General features: G+C 44.8%; 1 protein-coding gene across 1 annotated transcript; it reads left to right on the top strand.

Moving 5' to 3' along the window:
• The first annotated feature begins 221 nt into the window (after positions 1 to 221).
• On the top strand, positions 222 to 21,645 carry NQO2 (N-ribosyldihydronicotinamide:quinone reductase 2). Its single transcript, XM_037844303.1, has 7 exons — positions 222 to 449; positions 3,604 to 3,743; positions 5,436 to 5,600; positions 15,083 to 15,213; positions 17,797 to 17,910; positions 18,838 to 18,939; positions 20,439 to 21,645. Exons 2-7 carry the CDS (start codon positions 3,737 to 3,739, stop codon positions 20,610 to 20,612), a joined length of 693 nt encoding a protein of 230 aa, XP_037700231.1. The 5' UTR covers positions 222 to 449; positions 3,604 to 3,736; the 3' UTR covers positions 20,613 to 21,645.
• Positions 21,646 to 22,324: the final 679 nt, after the last annotated feature.

Below are 22,324 nucleotides of genomic sequence, written 5' to 3'. Positions count from 1 at the left end.
GGAGCGTGGTGGCCGGGGCGTGCGGCGCGGGCCGCGCAGGAGGTAGGGCGCAAGGGGGCGGAGCGGAGAGGGGGCTCAGGGAAAAGGGCGGGGCGGAGAAAGGCGCGGGGCGGGGCAGAGAGGGGCGGGGGGCGGGGCAAAAGGGGGTGCGTGGAGCAGGGTGGGGCGAGGGGCGGGGTGGGGCGAGGGGCGGGGCGGGGAGGGGCGCTCGGCGGGTCACACCGAGGACGCGGCGGCGAGGGGCACGGAGAGCAGGGAAAGGCGCGAGGCGGAGAGCGCGGGTGGCCCTGTGTCCGTGCCAGTGCGCAGGCGCCCGGAGCGCAGCCCGCTTGCAGCCGCCGGGCGCCGGGAGGCTCCGCTGGCGGCGGTCCCTGCGCGGCTGAGCCCGGGTCCCTGCGGAGGCCCGAGTCCTGCCTGCCTTTCCCGGCTGAGCCTGCGCCGGGCGGAGGGTGAGTTCTCCCGCAGCCGGGCCCGGGGAGGGGCGCTGCTCTCGGTGGGTGACGGGACTCTGAACACACGATGCTTATGGATCCTCGCCACCTGGGGCGTTGACTATTTTGAAAATAAATATTGTACTTAACTGTCACTGAGCTTCTACCTTCTGCCGGGCACAGTACAAGGGCTTAATACGAATCATCTTATTTAATCCGCCCCCAACCCTGTAGAGTAGGTTCACAGGTGAGGAACTTGGCCCGAGCCGTTAAGCGACTTGCCCGAGACCACGCGTTATGAATGAATGGGTGTTCCGGGGTTCCGAGCGCGGGCGCGCTGGCAGCGTGCTGGAGCCCCCCTCTCCTAAATAGGGCCGGGTGGTGGGCCCCGCCTTTCTCAGGGACACGCTGGGCGGTTTGGGACAGGAACTAAAACTATATCAGTTTCTGGAAACTTTAACCCCTGACAAATAATCTGCCAAAGAAATACAAGAAAGGGAAAAAAATAATACGTGCTTCTAGCAGGGCTATTTATAGTTCTGGAAACACCCTAAATGCCCAGGGATAGAGAAATGCACAGGCAGACAATGGTTGACGTACCCAATGAACTTTCATCAAGCTGGGACAAGCATCGTCCTGTCCATATGGGAGCGGGCTAGGACAGATAAAAGGGGAAGGCATCATACAATACCGTGTTGTTGCTGATTGAGGTGAAACAGCCCACATTTGACGTGCTATTTCTCGTTCAGTAGCCTGAGGTTCATTCTTCCTGTAAACCGAGGTAAGTGCATAGTTTCTGACAAGAGAATAAAACTCACGTGGAGCAGAATGGAACAAAGGGAGGCTAAAGGAGGGTAAGATAAAGAGCCCAGGCCGGGAGTCAGGAGGCGAGGGCTGCAACGGTTTCTGTTTTTGTTTTGGGCAAGGCTCCCACTTCTTGGGCCTCAGTTTCTTATTCTGTATCAGTAGAAGAGTGGGACTGGGCAGGGGGTCCTACACTCATGAACCTAAGGTGGGCAGGCATGGGATGTGAATGTGGCACCCGGGCCCAGCAAGGCAAGGGAGGAGGGGGCTGCGGGGGTGCGTGTGTGTTAGGGGGCAGGTGCGGGGAGGGGGGAAAGGAGGGGAGGGGGAAGGTGGCTGATGCTAAAGCAGCCATAATGCGTTTGGTTCACACTGAAATGTGTTTGGGCCCTCACTTTGGGGATCTCACTTAGGGATAAGGTGATTGCTAAAGAAAATCAGGTTATATCCCCCTCCTGCTTAAGATGCTCCAATAGCTCTCTGTTAGGCTTAGACTAAAATCCCTTCCCCAGCCCCTGTCCTGCAAGGCCGGCTAGAGGGCACACGCCCTGCGCATCCCTGTGACGCATCTCCCACCAGCATATATTTTTTTTAACCATAATAGGTCTTCTTGCTGTTTCTTGATGACCCGGGGCCAGTTCCTGCCTTTGGGGTCCCTCTGCTGGCTCCTGACCCCCAGATCGTCGCCTGGCTGGGTCCACGTTGTCACTCAAGTCCCTGCTCAGAGACACCTTCCCAGGCCACCTGCCTGAAAAAGATGTACCCCTGCTGTTTTCCCCACTTCTTATGACTATCTGGAATTCTCTTATTGCTTTCTTTTTCTGTGTCTGCTGCTTATGACTCACTGACCACCCCTAACCACAAGGGATGTTTGGAATGCAGTGTTCATCTGGCAGTTGGACACCCTGAAAAAATTTGGGTTTCGGTTCTTAAGGAAAGAGGGAGTGGATATTGGGTAGCCAAAGAGGTAGGTTGGCAGAGACAGCACCCCCATACTTAACTGTTCCATCAACAGTCAATTTAAGTGCATGGAATTAACCTCCCCTGTGGGGCACGAGTTGCTGTGGAGTCTAATAAAATGGAGCTGCCGCCCTCGGACCAGAACCACGGGCCGCCTCTTGGCCTGTGACAGTGCTGCACTCTGTAAATCCCGTGTCTGTCCCCAGTGCAGCTCCATCCACCATGACTTAAGTCTCTCTTCCTGTCCCCGGGACCCCCATCCCGGCACCCACCTATACCTTGGCAATGCCCCACAGGTGCCGGCCCCTTCTTCACATGGTGGGACAGTGGAGGTACAGAGAGGGCCCTGGGAGCTGCTAAGTCAGGCCCCAATCCCCATTCCACTCGTGGCCACAGATGAGCCTGGTGCCTCTTTGTCCCCATTCTTTGGTTACACTGCAGGGATGCACTGTGGGTGAAAACCGTCACCCGGATGCAGCATGTGGCACGCAGCCTTTACTCTGAGTCACCCATTCTGAGCTGTTGGCCTGGCTGGGGAGTGGGTTCATGGGTCCACATCTGCCTTGCCCCACCCAGAAGGAAACCAGTCATTTCAGAAATGGCTAGCCAGGGATGAGGATAAGACTTCCTTCATCACTTGCAGACACCCTGAAGAAAGAACATGCTTCCAGAGCCTTTTTATGGGCCAGCCACCACAAAATAAAAAATATATATATTTAGATAAGCTCTCTCCTAATCTTCTCGGCCTTGCTGTGCAGTGGTGGTGTCTCCCCATGTTGTAAACAAGGAGACAGAAGCATGGAGAGGTTAGGGAACTTGCTGGAGGTCCCACAGTTACAGATGGTGGAGCTAGACCTTGGACCTGATCCATCTGCCTTGGGAGTCTCTATGGTCACAGCCGGCCTGCACTTGCTTCTACCCTAGAGGGACCGGGTCCAAGCCAACTCACTCATTTCCAGGTGAGGAGAAAGGGCCAGTGACATCTCCCGGGCTGCATGTACACCGACCGAGGCATTTGGGCATCAGGTTCTGATTCAGCGGCTGGCTAACACCCCTGTCCCACTGCTCATTGATTTTCTGGAGGGAAAACCTGGGGAGATGGAGGAGGGGCAGGGAGGCCTGGGTCCCCTTTGCTATCCAGAGTCTCCTTGCCCAGGACCTCTACTTGTAGTTGCTTTCACAGAACGTTCTGAGTCCTTAATATCTATCTATATATATATATATTTTTTTTTTTGACACCTTTATGATTTGTCCTCTGAGGACCAGTCACGAGAGAATCTCGCCTCTCCCAAGAAGTCTTTTTTCTGACAAGTTTGCATGTCGTTCAGGAAGAGCCGTGAGACCCAGCGTCGGTTCGTCTCTGTGTCCCCTCTGACCCCCCACTCCGTGTGTTCCTTTCCTCTTCCAGGTTGTGGGGCTCAGTTAGAGTGACCGCATCTGAGAGCCCCAGGCCCGCCACCCCGAGTCCTCCTTTGCCCAGGATTCACGGTTGACCCACCTTTTCACAGAATTCAGAGACGAAGCATCCATCTTTCTACAGCATGGCAGGTAACTGTTAGCTGTGGCGAAGTTCGGCTTTCTCCAATTAAAACTTTAATTAGAAATCAAATACCTAACTTGCTATTTAAAAAAAAATCCAAACACCATTGAAGTGAGTGGAACTCATTTGGTCCATAACACAGCTCACTGTCGGGAGTTATCTCGTTGCATATTTCCTGACTTGTTTTATTGTCCATTTCAACCCCACCAGCATAGAAGCTCCTTGACAGTGGGGACCTTACCCATCCTGTTTTCATCCTACCTCCAGGCCCTAGAATAATCCCTCAGGCATAGCAGGGGCTCAGTAAATGTGTTGAGTGACTGAGCCCAAAGAGAAACCATAGTCAAAAATTTGGTATGAGTGTCTTATTTTTGTACTCTGCCTATGACATGAACACACACACACACACACACACAATTCTGAAACTTCTTTTTTTTACTCAACAATGTAACGTGGGGGGCCCTCCTGTGCATTATAGGGTATTTAGCAGCATCCCTGGCCTCTTTAGATGTCAGTAGCACCCCCAAACTCTTAGAACCACAAATGTCTCCAGACATCACCAAATGCCCCCTAGGGGGGGCAAAATTGTCCCCAGTAGCAGCCCCTACCCCTCAGAACTAGAAATGTCTCCAGACATCACCAGATGTCCCCTGGGGGGAGAAATTGCCCCCAGTTGGGAACCATTTATATAGATATTTCATTCATATCTAGTCTCTTGTGAAGCCCACCCACTGTGGAATTCCCTTATAACAAATAAGTCTGAGAAGGTAAAATAAAAATGTTCATCATTAACTAACTCACAGAATTTGACCTTTGCACTCAGTTGAAGGCCCTGGAACTGTTTGCTTCAAACCAACCTGTGTTTTCTCTCTTCAAAGGCCTAAACTGAAAAGTTTAAATCAAGAGTTGAACATTTTAGTCTTAGATGCTCCCAGGGCAAATTTAAGTGAATCACCCAGCTGCCTCCCAGAATAAATAAGTGCAGAATTCACAGAATCTCTGGAAAGAGGAAAACTGCTTCCGAGGCTATGGTGGCAATGAGAGACGTGACTCCTTGTAGAATCCCCTTTGCCTCACAACACCCCTGCCTCCCCCAGTGGTTCTGAGTTTTCCCGTTTTATGTGTCAAATTCCTGTGGATTTGGAGGGGAAGGAAGCAGAAATGTCCCAGGCTGATCAGGGTCAGTAGCTGGCATCTGTCAACATAGGGTTAGCATGAAAGATTAATAATGGTCCCTTTTTATTTTGACATTAGAACACAGGGCCAAAACCTCTTGTGGTGGACAGCCAAATTAGATCAGGCTTTTAAAGAATTTAACTGTTGTCTTTTTGAGGAGACATAATTTGGCCATTGTGTTCTTGAGTATTACTAAATTCAAGTAATGATACGAGCCATGAAATAACTTGGATTAAAAAATGCTCATTATTTTAGAACTGTCATCTGTCGAAGAAGCTGGTGTCTCTCAGCTTCAACCTCTGTGAAGCACCTAAACGTTTAATTTTCGTCTTAGTCCTCACTGCTCTTTGGCAGAGAGGAATTGCTCTTTAAGAGCAATGTCTCCCGACATCACCAGATGTCCCCTGGGGGGAAAAATTGCCCCTAGTTGGGAACCATTTATATAGATATTTCATTCTATATAATGAAATATACAGAATATATATAGAAATATATAGAAGAAAGTGTTTCTTCTCCCGATTTAGGTAAAAAAGTGCTCATCGTTTATGCGCACCAGGAACCCCGGTCTTTTAACGGAACCTTGAAGAATGTGGCGGTGGAGGAGCTAACGAAGCAGGGCTGCCAAGTCACTGTCTCTGATTTATATGCCATGGACTTTGAGCCCAGGGCCACACAGAGAGATATCACTGGTGAGTCATGAGGCCAGTATGCTCCTAAGTTTTCTCTTGGGCTTTTTAATTAAAAAAAAACAAAAAGTTTAGAAAAGGTAGTAGTTGCCTGTGATACACAATTCTCAGGTCAGAAGGATCTACCATGTAAGTCTTAGTGTCCTCCCTATTTCCAGCCCCCTGGTTTCCCTGCCCCCAAGATGACCAGTATCACCAGTTTTCCCCATTCCCTCCTGGAGATGTCTGTGCTATACAAGCAATTACCAGTGCGGTCGCCATTTTCCCTCCCTTTTACAAAAAAATGGTAGCCTGTTACACAGAGTGTTTTGCTGATTGCCTTCTTTTTCACCATTGCAAAGGATTCCATTGCACGCAGGTCTCATAGCCTAAGTAGCCTCTTACCAGAGGGCATTTGAGGTTATTTCTGATCCTTTGCTATTTTAAACAGTGATGCAGTGAATAATCGCAGTCTTATGCCTTTTCCTACACTTTTGAGAAGCAGAATTGCTGGTCAAAGGGAATGCATATTTTTAGTGTTCATGGGTAATATCCAACTGCTTTCCAAAAATGTGGTACCAATTTACACTCCCACCAGCAATGTTTGGAAAGTACCCATTTCCTCACATTGTCACTGTTTTAGTGTTCTTGGCTGCTTAAACAATGGTCGTGACGTGGGTCGGGTGAAACAATGGGCATTTATTTGCTCATGGTTTTGAGGCTGGGAAAAGGTCCAAATCAATGCATCATCAAGGCGATGCTTTCTCCCCAAGACCCTGGTGTTCTGGGACTAGCTGTTGGTCATCCTTGGCTCCTTTGTCACATGGCAGGGCACATGGCAGCATCTTATGGTCTCTCCCTTCACTTCCAAGCTGTGTTGAATTTCAGCTTCTTGCCTCCTGTGGCTTACTCTGTTTTTCTGTCTGAACTTCTTTCTCTTATAAAGGACTCCAGTAATAGGATTAAGATCCATTCTGATTGAGGTGGACCCCACCTTAACTGACGTAACCTCACCAAAAGGTCCTGCTTACATTGGATCACACCACTGAATTAGAGTTAAGAGCAAACCACCACAGTCACCAACAGTGTTATCCAACTTTTTGATGATTGCCAGCCTGACATATGAAAAACTGGGCCCCAGTGTGGTTATAGTTTGCCCTTCTCTCATTATAAGTGAGGTTTAGGATCTTTACATATATTTAAGAAGGATTTATATTTTCTTTCCTGTAAACTATTCATGGTCTTTTTCTTTTTTATTTTAAGGGCTCTTTATATATTATATAGTGTAGGATATGAAGTGCAAATACTTTTTACACAATTTTTTTTCTTTTAACTTTGACTTTGCTGTGGTGGGTTTGTTTTTCCTGTGAAGGATTTCATGTACTTTTTTTTTTTTTTTTAATCTTCATTTTATTGAGATATATTCACATACCACGCAGTCATACAAAACAAATCGTACTTTCGATTGTTTACAGTACCATTACATAGTGGTACATTCATCACCCAAATCAATCCCTGACACCTTCATTAGCACACACACAAAAATAACAAGAATAATAATTAGAGTGAAAAAGAGCAATTGAAGTAAAAAAGAACAGTGGGTACCTTTGTCTGTTTGTTTCCTTCCCCTATTTTTCTACTCATCCATCCATAAACTAGACAAAGTGGAGTGTGGTCCTTATGGCTTTCCCAATCCCATTGTCACCTCTCATAAGCTACATTTTTATACAACTATCTTCGAGATTCATGGGTTCTGGGTTGTAGTTTGATAGTTTCAGGTATCCACCACCAGCTACCCCAATTCTTTAGAACCTAAAAAAGGTTGTCTAAAGTGTGCATAAGAGTGCCCACCAGAGTGACCTCTCGGCTCCTTTTGGAATCTCTCTGCCACTGAAGCTTATTTCATTTCCTTTCACATCCCCCTTTTGGTCAAGAAGATGTTCTCCTTCCCACGATGCCAGGTCTACATTCCTCCCCGGGAGTCGTATTCCACGTTGCCAGGGAGATTCACTCCCCTGGGTGACTGATCCCACGTAGGGGGGAGGGCAGTGATTTCACCTTTCAAGTTGGCTTAGCCAGAGAGAGAGGGCCACATCTGAGCAACAAAGAGGCATTCGGGAGGAGGCTCTTAGGCACAACCATAGGGAGGCCTAGCCTCTCCTTTGCAGCAACCGTCTTCCCAAGGGTAAAACCTGTGGTAGAGTGCTCAACCCATCAAACCACCAGTCCCCTATGTCTGTGGTCATGTTAGCAACCATGGAGATGGGGTAGGCGAATACCCCTGCATTCTCCACAGGCTCCTCAAGGGGGCACTACATCTTTTTTTTTTCCTTGTTTTTCTTTTCTTTTTTTTTTTTTTTAACTTTCCCTTCTTTTTTAAATCAACGGTATGAAAAAAAAAGTTAAAAAGAAAACAAACATACAATAAAAGAACATTTCAAAGAGACCATAACAAGGGAGTAAGAAAAAGACAACTAACCTAAGATAACTGCTTAACTTCCAACATGTTCCTACTTTACTCCAAGAAAGTTACCTAATATAGCAACATTTCTGTGAACTTGCTCCTACTGTATCCATCAGAAATTAACAGACCATAGTCATTCCTGGGCATCCCCAGAACGTTAAATAGCTTATCTGTTCTTCTTGGATTATTGTTCCCCCTTCCTTAATTGCTCTCTATTGCTAGTTCCCCTACATTCTACATTATAAACCATTTGTTTTACATTTTTCAAAGTTCACATTAGTGGTAGCATATAATATTTCTCTTTTTGTGCCTGGCTTATTTCGCTCAGCATTATGTCTTCAAGGTTCATCCATGTTGTCATATGTTTCATGAGATCGTTCCTTCTTACTGCCACGTAGTATTCCATCGTGTGTATATACCACATTTTATTTATCCACTCATCTGTTGAAGGACATTTGGGTTGTTTCCATCTCTTGGCAATTGTGAATAACGCTGCTATGAACATTGGCGTGCAGATATCTGTTCGTGTCACTGCTTTCCGATCTTCCGGGTATATACCGAGAAGTGCAATCGCTGGATCGAATGGTAACTCTATATCTAGTTTTCTAAGGAACTGCCAGACTGACTTCCAGAGTGGCTGAACCATTATACAGTCCCACCAACAATGAATAAGAGTTCCAATTTCTCCACATCCCCTCCAGCATTTGTAGTTTCCTGTTTGTTTAATGGCAGCCATTCTAACCGGTGTTAGATGGTATCTCATTGTGGTCTTAATTTGCATCTCTCTAATAGCTAGTGAAGTTGAACATTTTTTCATGTGTTTCTTGGCCATTTGTATTTCCTCTTCAGAGAACTGTCTTTTCATATCTTTTGCCCATTTTATAATTGGGCCGACTGTACTATTGTCATTGAGTTGTAGGATTTCTTTATATATGCAAGATATCAGTCTTTTGTCAGATACATGGTTTCCAAAAATTTTTTCCCATTGAGTTGGCTGCCTCTTTACCTTTTTGAGAAATTCCTTTGAGGTGCAGAAACTTCTAAGCTTGAGGAGTTCCCATTTATCTATTTTCTCTTTTGTTGCTTGTGCTTTGGGTGTAAAGTCTAGGAAGTGGCCGCCTAATACAAGGTCTTGAAGATGTTTTCCTACATTATCTTCTAGGAGTTTTATGGTACTTTCTTTTATATTGAGATCTTTGGTCCATTTTGAGTTAATTTTTGTGTAGGGGGTGAGGTAGGGGTCCTCTTTCATTCTTTTGGATATGGATATCCAACTCTCCCAGCCCCATTTGTTGAAAAGACCATTATGACTCAGTTCAGTGACTTTGGGGGCCTTATCAAAGATCAGTCGGCCATAGATCTGAGGGTCTATCTCTGAATTCTCAATTCGATTCCATTGATCTATATGTCTATCTTTGTGCCAGTACCATGCTGTTTTGGCAACTGTGGCTTTATAATAAGCTTCAAAGTCAGGGAGTGTAAGTCCTCCCACTTCGTTTTTCTTTTTTAGAGTGTCTTTAGCAATTCGAGGCATCTTCCCTTTCCAAATAAATTTGATAACTAGCTTTTCCAAGTCTGCAAAGAAGGTTGTTGGAATTTTGATTGGGATTGCATTGAATCTGTAGATGAGTTTGGGTAGAATTGACATCTTAATGACATTTAGTCTTCCTATCCATGAACATGGAATATTTTTCCATCTTTTAAGGTCCCCTTCTATTTCTTTTAGTAGAGTTATGTAGTTTTCTTTGTATAGGTCTTTTACATCTTTGGTTAAGTTTATTCCTAGGTACTTGATTTTTTTAGTTGCTATTGAAAATGGTATCTTTTTCTTGAGTGTCTCTTCAGTTTGTTCATTTCTAGCATATAGAAACATTACTGACTTATGTGCATTAACCTTGTATCCCGCTACTTTGCTAAATTTGTTTATTAGCTCTGGTAGCTGTATCGTCGATTTCTCAGGGTTTTCTAGATATAAGATCATATCATCTGCAAACAATGACAGTTTTACTTCTTCTTTTCCAATTTGGATGCCTTTTATTTCTTTGTCTTGCCGGATTGCCCTGGCTAGCACTTCCAGCATAATGTTGAATAACAGTGGTGACAGCGGGCATCCTTGTCTTGTTCCTGATCTTAGAGGGAAGGCTTTCAGTCTCTCACCGTTGAGTACTATGCTGGCTGTGGGTTTTTCATATATGCTCTTTATCATGTTGAGGAAGTTTCCTTCAATTCCTACCTTTTGAAGTGTTTTTATCAAAAACGGATGTTGGATTTTGTCAAATGCTTTTTCAGCATCTATTGAGATGGTCAATTGATTTTTCCCTTTTGACTTGTTAATGTGTTGTAATACATTGATTGATTTTCTTATGTTGAACCATCCTTGCATGCCTGGAATGAACCCCACTTGGTCATGGTGTATGATTTTTTTAATGTGTCTTTGGATTCGATTTGCAAGTATTTTGTTGAGGATTTTTGCATCTATATTCATTAGGGAGATTGGCCGGTAGTTTTCCTTTTTTGTAGCATCTTTGCCTGGTTTTGGTATTAGACTGATGTTAGCTTCATAGAATGAGTTAGGTAGTGTTCCATTTTCTTCAATGTTTTGAAAGAGCTTGAGTAAGATTGGTGTCAGTTCTTTCTGGAAAGTTTGGTAGAATTCCCCTGTGAAGCCATCTGGCCCTGGGCATTTATTTGTGGGAAGATTTTTGATGACTGATTGGATCTCTTTGCTTGTGATGGGTTGGTTGAGGTCTTCTATTTCTTCTCTGGTCAGTCTAGGTTGTTCATATGTTTCCAGGAAATTGTCCATTTCCTCTACATTATCCAGTTTGTTGCCATACAGTTGTTCATAGTATCCTCTTATAATTTTTTTTAATTTCTTCAGGATCTGCAGTTATGTCACCTTTTTCATTCATTATTTTGTTTATATGGGTCTTCTCTCTTTTTGATTTTGTCAGTCTAGCTAGGGGCTTGTCAATCTTGTTGATCTTCTCAAAGAACCAACTTTTGGTGATATTTATCCTCTCTATTGTTTTTTTGTTCTCTATGTCATTTATTTCTGCTTTAATCCTTGTTATTTCCTTTCTTCTACTTGGTTTAGGATTGGTTTGCTGTTTATTTTCTAGCTTCTTCAGTTGATCCATTAGTTCTTTGATTTTGGCTCTTTCTTCCTTTTTAATATATGCGTTTAGTGCTATAAATTTCCCCCTTAGCACTGCTTTTGCTGCATCCCATAGATTTTGGTATGTTGTGTTCTCATTTTCATTCGTCTCTATATATTTAGCAATTTCTCTTGCTATTTCTTCTTTAACCCACTGATTGTTTAGGAGTGTGTTGTTTAACCTCCAGGTATTTGTGAATTTTCTAAGTCTCTGATGGTTATTGACTTCTAATTGTATTCCATTGTGGTCAGAGAATGTGCTTTGAATAATTTCAATCTTTTTAAATTTATTGAAGCTTGTTTTATGTCCCAGCATATGATCTATTCTGGAGAAAGTTCCCTGAGCACTAGAAAAGTATGTGTATCCTGGTGATTTGGGATGTAATGTCCTGTATATGTCTGTTAAATCTAATTCATTTATCAGATTGTTTAGGTTTTCAATTTCCTTATTGGTCTTCTGTCTGGTTGATCTATCGATAGGAGAGAGTGATGTGTTGAAGTCTCCCACAATTATTGTGGAAACATCAATTGCTTCCTTTAGTTTTGCCAGTGTTTCTCTCATGTATTTTGTGGCACCTTGATTGGGTGCATAGACATTTACGATTGTTATTTCTTCTTGCTGAATTGCCCCTTTTATTAGTACGTAGTGGCCGCCTTTGTCTCTCAAAACGTCCCTGCATTTGAAGTCTATTTTATCTGAGATTAATATTGCTACACCTGCTTTCTTTTGGCTGTAGCTTGCATGAAATATTTTTTTCCATCCTTTCACTTTCAGTTTCTTTGTGTCCCTGTGTCTAAGATGAGTCTCTTGTATGCAACATATTGATGGTTCATTTTTTTTGATCCATTCTGCGAATCTATATCTTTTAATTGGGGAGTTTAATCCATTTACATTCAACGTTATAACCGTGAAGGCTTTTCTTGAATCAGCCATCTTATCCTTTGGTTTATGTTTGTCATAATTTTTCCCCTCTGTCTATTAATATCCTTTATTGTACCCATACCGAATCTCTTTAGTACTGAACCTTTCTCCAAGTCTCTCTGTCCTTTCTTTGTTTCTCTGTCTGTAGGGCTCCCTTGAGTATCTCCAGTAGGGCAGGTCTCTTGTTAGCAAATTCTCTCAGCATTTGTTTGTCTGTGAAAAATTTAAGCTCTCCCTCAAATTTGAAGGAGAGCTTTGCTGGATAAAGTATTCTTGGCTGGAAATTTTTCTCACTCAGAATTTTAAATATATCGTGCCACTGCCTTCTCGCCTCCATGGTGGCTGCTGAGTAGTCACTACTTAGTCTTATGCTGTTTCCTTTGTATGTGGTGAATTGCTTTTCTCTTGCTGCTTTCAGAACTTGCTCCTTCTCTTCTGTGTTTGACAGTGTGATCAGTATATGTCTCGGAGTGGGTTTATTTGGATTTATTCTATTTGGGGTTCTCTGAGCATTTATGATTTGTGTATTTATGTTGTTTAGAAGATTTGGGAAGTTTTCCCCAACAATTTCTTTGAATACTCTTCCTAGACCTTTACCCTTTTCTTCCCCTTCTGGGACACCAATGAGTCTTATATTTGGACGTTTCATATTATCTGTCATATCCCTGAGGTCCATTTCGATTTTTTCAATTTTTTTCCCCATTCTTTCTTTTATGCTTTCATTTTCCATTCTGTCATCTTCGAGGTCACTGATTCGTTGTTCAACTTCCTCTAGTCTTGTACTATGAGTGTCCAGAATCTTTTTAATTTGGTCAACAGTTTCTTTAATTTCCATAAGATCATCCATTTTTTTATTTAGTCTTGCAATGTCTTCTTTATGCTCTTCTAGGGTCTTCTTGATTTCCTTTGTCTCCCGTACTATGGTCTCATTGTTCATCTTTAGTTCTTTGAGTAGCTGCTCTAGGTGCTGTGTCTCTTCTGATCTTTTGATTTGGGTGCTTGGGCTTGGTTATCCATATCGTCTGGTTTTTTCATATGCTTTATAATTTTCTGTTGTTTTTGGCCTCGTGGCATTTGCTGAACTTGATAGGGTTCTTTTAGGATTTGTAGACCAATTGAAGTCCTTATCTCTAATTTATCAGATCTACAGCTTCGTGGAGTACACTTTCTCTAACTAACCAGCAGGTGGCGTCCACGAGCCACCTGTTCTCCACAAGCCAGTTCTCCCCTGCTTAGCCTTTTTGGTGAGTGGGGGAGTGAGTCTTGTGGGGTCCAAGTGGTGTACCAAGCTTGCGTTTGTAGTTGGTGTTGCCTGCCCTGTATATGGGGCGTGTTTCTGGGCAGTCAGGGATGGGGGGGTGGCTCTAACAATCAAATCTCCCTGGTGATCCTAGAGTTTTAAGGCTGCTGCAATAGTCTAATCCTTCAGTTCAGTCCTGCCCCAGTTTGTCTCTGCCACTGACCCACAAGTCCTTGGTATTGGCGTATGGCTCCTGAGACTTGCAAGTGGGCCCCTCTTCCAGGCCGTGCACCCCCTGGTCCTCTGTTGAGGGATGACTGTGCTATGTCACAGGTGAGTGCCGTCCCCCCAGGGCAGTTCTGGGCTGCTGGGCTGTGTAGGGAGGCTCCCAGTCTGCTGAAATGATGACTGAATGGGGCTTTGTTAATTCACACTGCTCCACCTTCCCAACTCTGGGACAATCAGCTGAGGTTGCAGGGAAGGCTAATGTCCACGCCCAGTTTTGTGGTGTGTGCCTGTTATTTGAAGCACTTCCATCACACTGGGTTGTCTGGGGCAGTTCTGGGCTATGGGGCTGGCGATGGGCAGGAGTGTTTCCTGTCCACCAGGATGATGGCTGTGAGCGGACACCCCCCTTTTCTTGGGAAGTTGTGGTGTTTAGTGAATTTTCTTAGCCACTGGATTATTGCGTTTTGTCTCAGAGCTCTCCTAGTTCTGCTCTTGACTTGACCTGCCCAAATTGCATGTCTTTGAAGCTTTCTGTATTGGGCTTCTTAGAGTAATTGTTTTAGAAAAAGAAAAAAGGATTAAAAAAAAAAAAAAAAAGGGCCCTCCTCAGAGATCTAATGGGTTATTGAAATGCTAAGAGACAAAGCAACCAGGGCCATTAAGGAAAGGTCCACAGGGCAGAGAGATCAGCTTTTCTTCGGGATTTGCATATGCGCCTCAGGGCCTGAGCTGGGGCCTGAGCTCTGCCCTTCCCCTTTCTATGTTCACCAGAACTCCAAAAATCCTCCGCTTATATTTTGAAGTTTTTCGTGTTGTTTTTTTTCTATGCCTGTCTCCTCTCTGCTGGGCTGGCTGCTCTCAGATTCTCTGGTGTCTGGTCTCCGTCTATCTATGGTTGGAGTTTGGATCAGCAGAATGAGTTTCCGATAAGGGCTGCCACTGCAGTTCTCCCTTCTCCTTCCCGGAGCTGACAGCCCCTCCTCCCACGGGACTGAGCCTGGCAGGGAGGGGCGCGGGTCCCCTGGCCGCAAAAAGTTACAGATTTCGCTGATCTCAGCAGTTCCACGTTTTCATGAGTGTTGTATGAAGTATGCCCAAAGTCAGATTGCTCTGTGGTGTCCAGTCCACGCAGTTCCTGGCTTTCTACCTACTTTGCTGGAGGAGTAACTAAAACATACAGCTCACCAGTCTGCCATCTTGCCCCGCCTCCCTTCATGTACTTTTATTTCATTGACTTTATCAGTCTTTTTCCTGTGATCTCTGGATTTTGTGTCATAGTTCTAAAAACTCTGAGGTTATGAAAATGCTTAACAGTTTCTTCTAGTATTTGACAGGATCCAGTTTTTATATTTAAGTATTTTGTCTGTTTCGAATTAATGTAAAGTCTGTTGAATTGCACTGAGGGGTGCAGGTGACACCCCGCTCTTGTGGGCCTGCCCGGGCCTCGCTGTGGGCACCCGCTCAGAAGTGAGGGCGTTTGCATCTTCCTCTCCAGGTGCACTCTCCAATCCCAAGCTCTTCAGTTATGGGGTGGAAGCCTACGAAGCCTGCAAGAAGAGAGCACTGACCAAAGACATAATTGACGAGCAGAAGAAGGTTCAGGAAGCTGACCTAGTGATATTCCAGGTTTGTCTCTCTCTAATTAATATATCAAATTAGAGTCAACCTAGGTACAAACTCTTTCCAGTAATGAGCTCCTGCATCTAGCACCAGTAGTGATGTTTTAGCACGTGTGTATACAAGCCTGTGTCTAGCCACGTGAAGAGATCAACTCATTTAAAATCCTGGCTCCCAAGTACATATTCATGAAGGATTTCCCTTTGGTCCAGTGGCCCAAGAAATGTCTGAACCAGGCAGCTCCTTGCTCTCATTCTCCAACCCAACCCCATCACTAGCCCTGCAGAGGCTGGGGGAGAGCCAGCTTTATCTACACAAGTGTTTATCCAGATAATGCAGGCCAAAAGCAACTCCTCCCTAAACACCCTGACCATGAAGAGGAAAATCTTCTCTTGTTGCTTTCATCTCACAGATGACCTCACCCACCCACTCTCCTTGCCTTCATTCATGAATTGTCCCCGGTGGGTGATACCACCCCAGAAAGAACCGTGCCCCCTGAAACACCTGTCAGCTCCTGCCCAGGCAGAGCAGGTGTGGGGTCACAGGTGTGATCGGAACCTGCAGCAAAGTAGACGCCTGTGCTTTTTGGGAATTATTGGGTCGACAACCACCCTGAGTGGAGCCCACCTCTGTTTTTACTTCCCTCCTCCACTTGCATCACTGGATGGCTAAATTAAGCCCACGCCTGCTCGTTCTAGAGTATTTCTTTTGCACACATTTCCCTCCTCTTGTTACCTTGCCCTCCCACTTTTCCTGATACTTTGTCCAGAGGGTCTGCATCATATGTTTATTTTTTTCTTTGAGCACTAATAACAATTTCGTTCATCACTACTACTGCTATTATTACTACTACCAATAGTATTGCTTCTTCAACTGTTACTACTGCTGCTATTACTGCAACTATTACTACTGCTGCTGTTGCTGCTATTACTGCTGTGAATACTATTGCTACTACTATTACTTCTGATGTTATTACTACCATGAATATTTTTACTATTGCTGCTACAACTACTAGTGCTGCCACGACTGCTACAAATACTATTGCTACTACTACTGTTACTACTGCTGCTATACTACTGTTACTATTGCTGCTGCTATTACTATTATTGCTGTTACTACTACTATTACTACTGCTATTACTACTGTGAATACTATTGCTACTATTGCTATTACTACTGATGCCATTACTACAACAGCTTTTACTATTGCTACTACTAATATTACTACTGCTACTGTACCGTTACGAATACCATGACTACTGCATTACTGCTGCTATTATTACTAATACTATTGCCACTACCATTATTAGCACTATTAATATAGCTTTTGTTACTACTACAAATAACATCACTATTACTACTGCTGCTATTATACTACTACTATTGCTACTGCTGTTATTACCACCATTACTGCTACTGTTACTACTACAAATACTATTACTACTACTATTACTACTGCTGCTATTGCACTACAAATATTTTTTGCTATTGCTACTGCTACTATTAGTACTGTGCCATAACTACTAAAAATACTATTGCTAATACTATTGCCACTGTTGCTATTACTACTATAAATGCTATTGCTACCACTACTATTACTACTGTTGCTATTGCTACTATTGCTACTGCAATTACTACTATTACTATTATTTCTATTACTACTACTGCTATTGCTACTGCTGCAGCTGTTACTATTATTACTACTACTGTTATTACTACTATTGCTGCTGCTACTGTTATTGCTACTGCTATCACTGTATTACTACTACCACTACTTCTAGTCTAGCACTTATTGAGCATTTATTCTGCTCCAGGCACTGCAGTGAGTGATTGAATCCTCACAGCAATGCTATGAGTTAGGAACTAGTAGTAGCCCCAGTTGACAAGTCAGGAATAGGCATGGCACTGAGAGGTCAAGTAACTTGCCAGTGTCACACAGTAGCAGACTGTGCAACTTGGACCTCATTGCCACATTCTGAGTTTGATTTATATTGAAAGCACACAAAACATTGGCTTCCACCTTTGGTAGCAGATTATCGTCTCTGTTCCTTTCCCTTTAGAGAAGATGTGGTTGGAAGTAGCGTGAAGACTTATATGGGGACCAGTATACTGCTGGTGTGTATAATCTGAGGATAAGCTCTGGTTTGTGTCAAAACCCACAGCTGCTCAGAGCCTCGCTAAGTCGGACTCCTAGATGCCAGCAGCTCGTGCCCCCAGCATGGAAAGTGGCGGAGCTCTTTTCCACACTCTTCTCTTTGCCCCCCTCCCAACCCCCGATTGGATCACCACTGAGCCAGTGCCCAGAGCTTTCCCCACCTCCCCACCTGCTTGGGACCAACTCGAGGGGCTGTCCCTGGGGATGCAGAGCCACCTGTGACGGTGACAGGACCATGGTCAGCTCTGTCCCACCCTGCCCCCACAAGATCCTCACATTCTGCGGATATCCCCATTCCTGATGGCCACGGGGTCATGCACCTACGCAGCTGTGGGAGAGGAAGAGCCCAGCAAGATTTGCGCTCAGTCATCAGGTAGACTAGAGCATGGATGCGGACAAAGCTTCAGCGTGTGTTTCTCTGTGTGCTCCCGTCCCCAGTTCCCGCTGTACTGGTTCAGCGTGCCGGCGATCCTGAAAGGCTGGATGGACAGAGTGCTGTGCCAAGGCTTTGCCTTCGACCTTCCAGGATTCTATGAGGCTGGCTTCCTCAAGGTGTGCACTCGGGGATAAGGGTTGCTGTGGTGTGTGTTTATGTGTGTGTGAAGGGAGGGCTGGCTTATCAAGTTATACTTCTGGTTTCTTTTGTTTTTTACAAATATCGATTAAGAGCTTACTGTGTGCAAAGCACCACATGCTATACACAGATGAGGAAAACGTCATTCCTGAAGCCCAGGAGCTTGTTGTCTAGAGAGGAATGCAGGTGCACCCACAACTGACGAGAGGCATGGCGAAGAAGGGATTGGGACTGGGAGTGGGTTTGTGTAGAAAACACAGACTCAGACCCAAAGGCGTCCTGCCCCGTGTTGAGAGGGGCAACCTGGGCTCCAGGGGCCCCATCTCCTTGTCACTTTGCACAAGTCCCCCTCTCTGAGCTTCAGGTTCCTACTTGCAACACAAAGATGTGACCCAATATACCTCCATTGTAGGGTGAGGGCTGCTTGCAACCTGCTGTGTGCTCAATGAACAGGAAATACAGCTTTCTTACTACAATAACTTCTTACTCAAATAACCAATTTTTACAATTCAAAAAGCCTCAGACAATAAGTGGGTACAAGTGAGCAAGATCCTTCTTGAACTGTGGAGGGATGCCCCATTCCTGAGTGCCGCCACCCCCACCCCCCCACCCAGGGCCCAGCACCTTCCCTTCCCCTCCTCCCTCAGTCCTCAGCACCCCACCAGGTCAGTCCAATCACACTCACTTCCCGGACAGCCTTCCTAAAGCCCGGTTCCTGCCACATGTCCAGGGATATGCAGTGCTCCGACGTTCACCCTGCCCTGCCCTCTGCCTGTCCCGTTACCTCCCTTTGGGAGATAGCTGTCACCCGTAGCTGGCGGAGGTGGGGATGTTACATCTGCATCTATTCCTATAGGGAACCAACCCCCAAACACAAAAGCAATACTTTGTTTTCTCCTCCACAGGGTAAATTAGCCCTCCTTTCGCTCACAACCGGGGGCACGGCCGAGATGTACTCAAAAACTGGAGTCAGCGGGGATTTCCGGTACTTTCTGTGGCCCCTGCAGGTGAGCACCCCCCACGTGACCCATGGGCGCTTGAATCATGAGGTGTGACCCCAGCCTGGGGCTCCAAGCTGGTTGACTCCTCCCGGATGGAGAAAATGACCACATTTTGCCTTGGGAGTTATCACTTCGCAGCGCAGAGGAGCTTGGCCAATTGAGGAAAGAAAGTGTGTTGTTACAGTCGCAGCTTCTGGTGGTGTCGGGATGGGCGTGCAGCCCGGCCTGTGGTCTAAAGTGTGGAGCCCCTCCCCAGCACCCACACACCCCTGCCCCTGCCCCCTTCCAGGCCTGCTCCCAGCTGGATATCACGTAACCTGCTGCTCTCCTGGGCCCAAGGGGTGGGCGAGAGGTGGCTGCTGGTGTGGGGACAGCTGGAGACCAAGCTCATTCAAACGAGCGGGGCATCCACATATGAAGCTGTCCTCCGTGAGGGTTGGCCGTGGGTGGGGAGAGAAGGGAGCAGGCTCCAGTCAGGGCCAGGGTGGGCCCTCTCCGTGCCGAGTGATCCAGAAACCTCCGTGGGAACTGGTTGTCCCAGTGGCCAGGAAGGGATGTTTGTCAAGGTGGGAGAAGGCCATGAAATGAGCAGCTTGTGAACATGATTTAAAATGCAGACATTGGTGTGGGAGCCTCCACCAGCTCTCCATCCTAGGACCTGCATGCGAGGGGCCCTGGCAAAGGTGTAGATTTGAAAGGAGGGTGTGATATTTCTAGAAAAAAAAAACTTCATTGGAAGGAGAAAGGAAAGTGATTCCAACTCAGGATGTTCCACTAAAGGAAATAAGCTATAAGCCTGAACGTCCTTCTTCAGCGGCTAGTTGGTCTCTTTAGACAAGCTTAAATTCTTGTTTTTTAAACAAATTCCTTATATTTTTTTCAGTTCTCAAAAATACATATTGTAGGAAAAAAATGAGGCAATATGAAAGGTAAAACTAGAAAGTCAGTCCCCTTAATAAGCCAGGAATAATCACTTTAAACAATTTGATGTAATTCCTTTTGGCCCATGCATATTCTTACATATATAATTTTTGTTATCGGTCTTTTGATGTTTATTTTTTTATGTAAATAGTGTATTATAAATCCAGCCTAAGTTTTTCTGTTGTTGTTGTTTCCATTGAACAGTGGGTCATGGACAGCATTCCAGGATGGTACATAGATAGAGCTGCCTCATTCTAGAAAAATCCATCGAGTGAATATAATATCATTTGCCTCATCCATCAAAACTGTAACATTTAATGCCTCAATCAGTAGCAAAAATTATGGATTAGTCTCAATAATATGAATAGAATTTGGAAATCCCAGCTGTCCAAAGTCTTCACCTCATTTGTGCATCCTCAGGCTCTAGAGAAATTCAAACATTTGCAGTCTCTAGTAGCACTGAAGTGGTTTTTATGATGTTGAGAAGGGTTGTTACATGCCGTACCCACCCTTTCATCATTTAACTGGATGCTTTATCATCAGAGTGGTTCCTAATCACCTCCTTTCTCCCCTCGTGGCTTTAGCATGGTACGTTGCACTTCTGTGGATTCGAGGTCCTCCCTGCTCAGGTCAGTTTTGCTCCTGAGATTGCATCGGAAGAAGAAAGAAAGGGGATGGTGGCTTCCTGGGCCCAGAGGCTGAAGACTATCTGGGAGGAAGAGCCTATCAACTGCACACCAACTTGGTACTTTGGGTAATAGCATCGTACAAGTAACTCACCGGGAGACCCAAGCGTGTGCAGAGAGAAGATGGGGCTGTCCTCGAAGAAACTGGCAGCAGAGTTAACAGAATACGTTTTATAGTGTCCATGAATGAGGGTCTTCAGGATTTTATACAACCAGTTCAAATATTTCAATAATCAGCTTGTCATAGTCAATTCAATTCAGACTCATACCATTATTCACCCAGGCTCTCCTTCCTTTAATATTTTATCTAATATCTTTCCATCTCACTGTTTGCAGCATCATGGGTAATTTTTTTCATGGGTAGTTTTCTTGGGGTAGAGCTAGATTTGTTCAGTTTTGGTCTGGTATTGTTTTTAACCTATTGTCTTACAGGAAAGTTTAATCTCTGCATAGTTATTTTTTCATTCTATCTTTGGACTTAACTTCTGCCATCTTCTGTTTCTTTTTGTTTTTTTAACTTGCCTTATGTCTATGAAGTTTAACTGAACACCCAGTCAATGTATATTTAAAATCACAAAGTACTGCTCACAATGAAAAATTCACAGTACTCCACTACCATGATCTTGTAACATTCCTAGTCATTACCCTGTAGAAGGAAGACTCTTCATATGAAGCCCCTGAAAGGGATTAAATGGCATAATTGTCATCATTGTTGTCATCAGTCCTGAGCAGGGGCCCTTCTTCCACTACATTCCAACCCCACCTACAACCCCCTTCTCATCAGACTCTTCAAATAACTTCTCGCTGTAATCATCCTCATCAACCAGCCTGTGGTTGGGATCCTCACCCTGAACAACTTCTCATCTGCATCTTCTTCATCTTCATCCTCTTGTTCATCTGACTCATCCTCAAATACTGTTTCACATGCGTCTTCCTTTTCATCAGACTCTTCTTCACACTTTCCCTCAGAGCCTCCCTCATTGTGCTGGTTTGGATCTATTATGCCCCCCACAAAAGCCATGTTCTTTAATGCAATCTGGTGGGGGCAGGCTTATTAGTCTTGATTAGGGTGTGACTTTTGATTAGCACATTTCCATGAAGATATGACCCCACCCATCCTGGGTAGGTCTTGATTAGATCACTGGAGTCCTTTAAGAGAGCTCACAGAGAGAAGGAGCTCATAGAAGCTGAGAGAGACATTTTGGAGAGAAGCTAAAATATGTAAGCCAGAGTGTTTCCCCTGGGAGAAGCTAAAAGCTGACACAGACAGGAAGACATTTAGAGATGCAAAGCTAAGAGATGAAGCCCAGAGGTAGTCCTGGAGAAGTTAAGAGAGGACCCCCAGATGCTTAGAGAGAAATGCCCTGGGACAACAAGCAAGGATGCACAGGAGCTGAGAGAGAAAAGCCAAGAGAGACAGAAGCCCAGAGACTTTTTGGAGAAAGCCATTTTGAAACCAGAACCTGGGAGCAAAGTACCAGCAGACAACAGCCATGTGCCTTCCCAGCTGACAGAGGTGTTCCAGATGCCACTGGCCTTTCTCCAGTGAAGGTATCCTCTTGTTGATGCCTTAGTTTGGACACTTTTTATGGCCTTAGAACTGTAAATTTGTAACCTAATAAACCCCATTTATAAAATTCTAATCCATTTCTGATATTTTGCATTCTAGCAGCTTTAGGAAACTGGAACATTCATCTAAGACATTTTCAGAGCCGTCATCTTCAAATTCTGATTTTTTCAGAGCCATTTTCTTCTTTTTCAAGACTATTTTCTTCAAATTCTTT

This window comes from Choloepus didactylus, chromosome 7 (genome assembly GCF_015220235.1).
Source record: "Choloepus didactylus isolate mChoDid1 chromosome 7, mChoDid1.pri, whole genome shotgun sequence".
NCBI classification, from domain to species: domain Eukaryota; kingdom Metazoa; phylum Chordata; class Mammalia; order Pilosa; family Megalonychidae; genus Choloepus; species Choloepus didactylus.
Note: the sequence above shows the minus strand (reverse complement) of the source record. Positions and strands in the feature narration are given on the sequence as shown.

Coding starts and splice junctions, on each gene's coding strand:
- NQO2 (XM_037844303.1), top strand. Junction 5,601..15,082: donor CACACAGAGAGATATCACTG/GTGAGTCATGAG, acceptor CTTCCTCTCCAG/GTGCACTCTCCAATCCCAAG. Junction 15,214..17,796: donor CTGACCTAGTGATATTCCAG/GTTTGTCTCTCT, acceptor TCCCGTCCCCAG/TTCCCGCTGTACTGGTTCAG.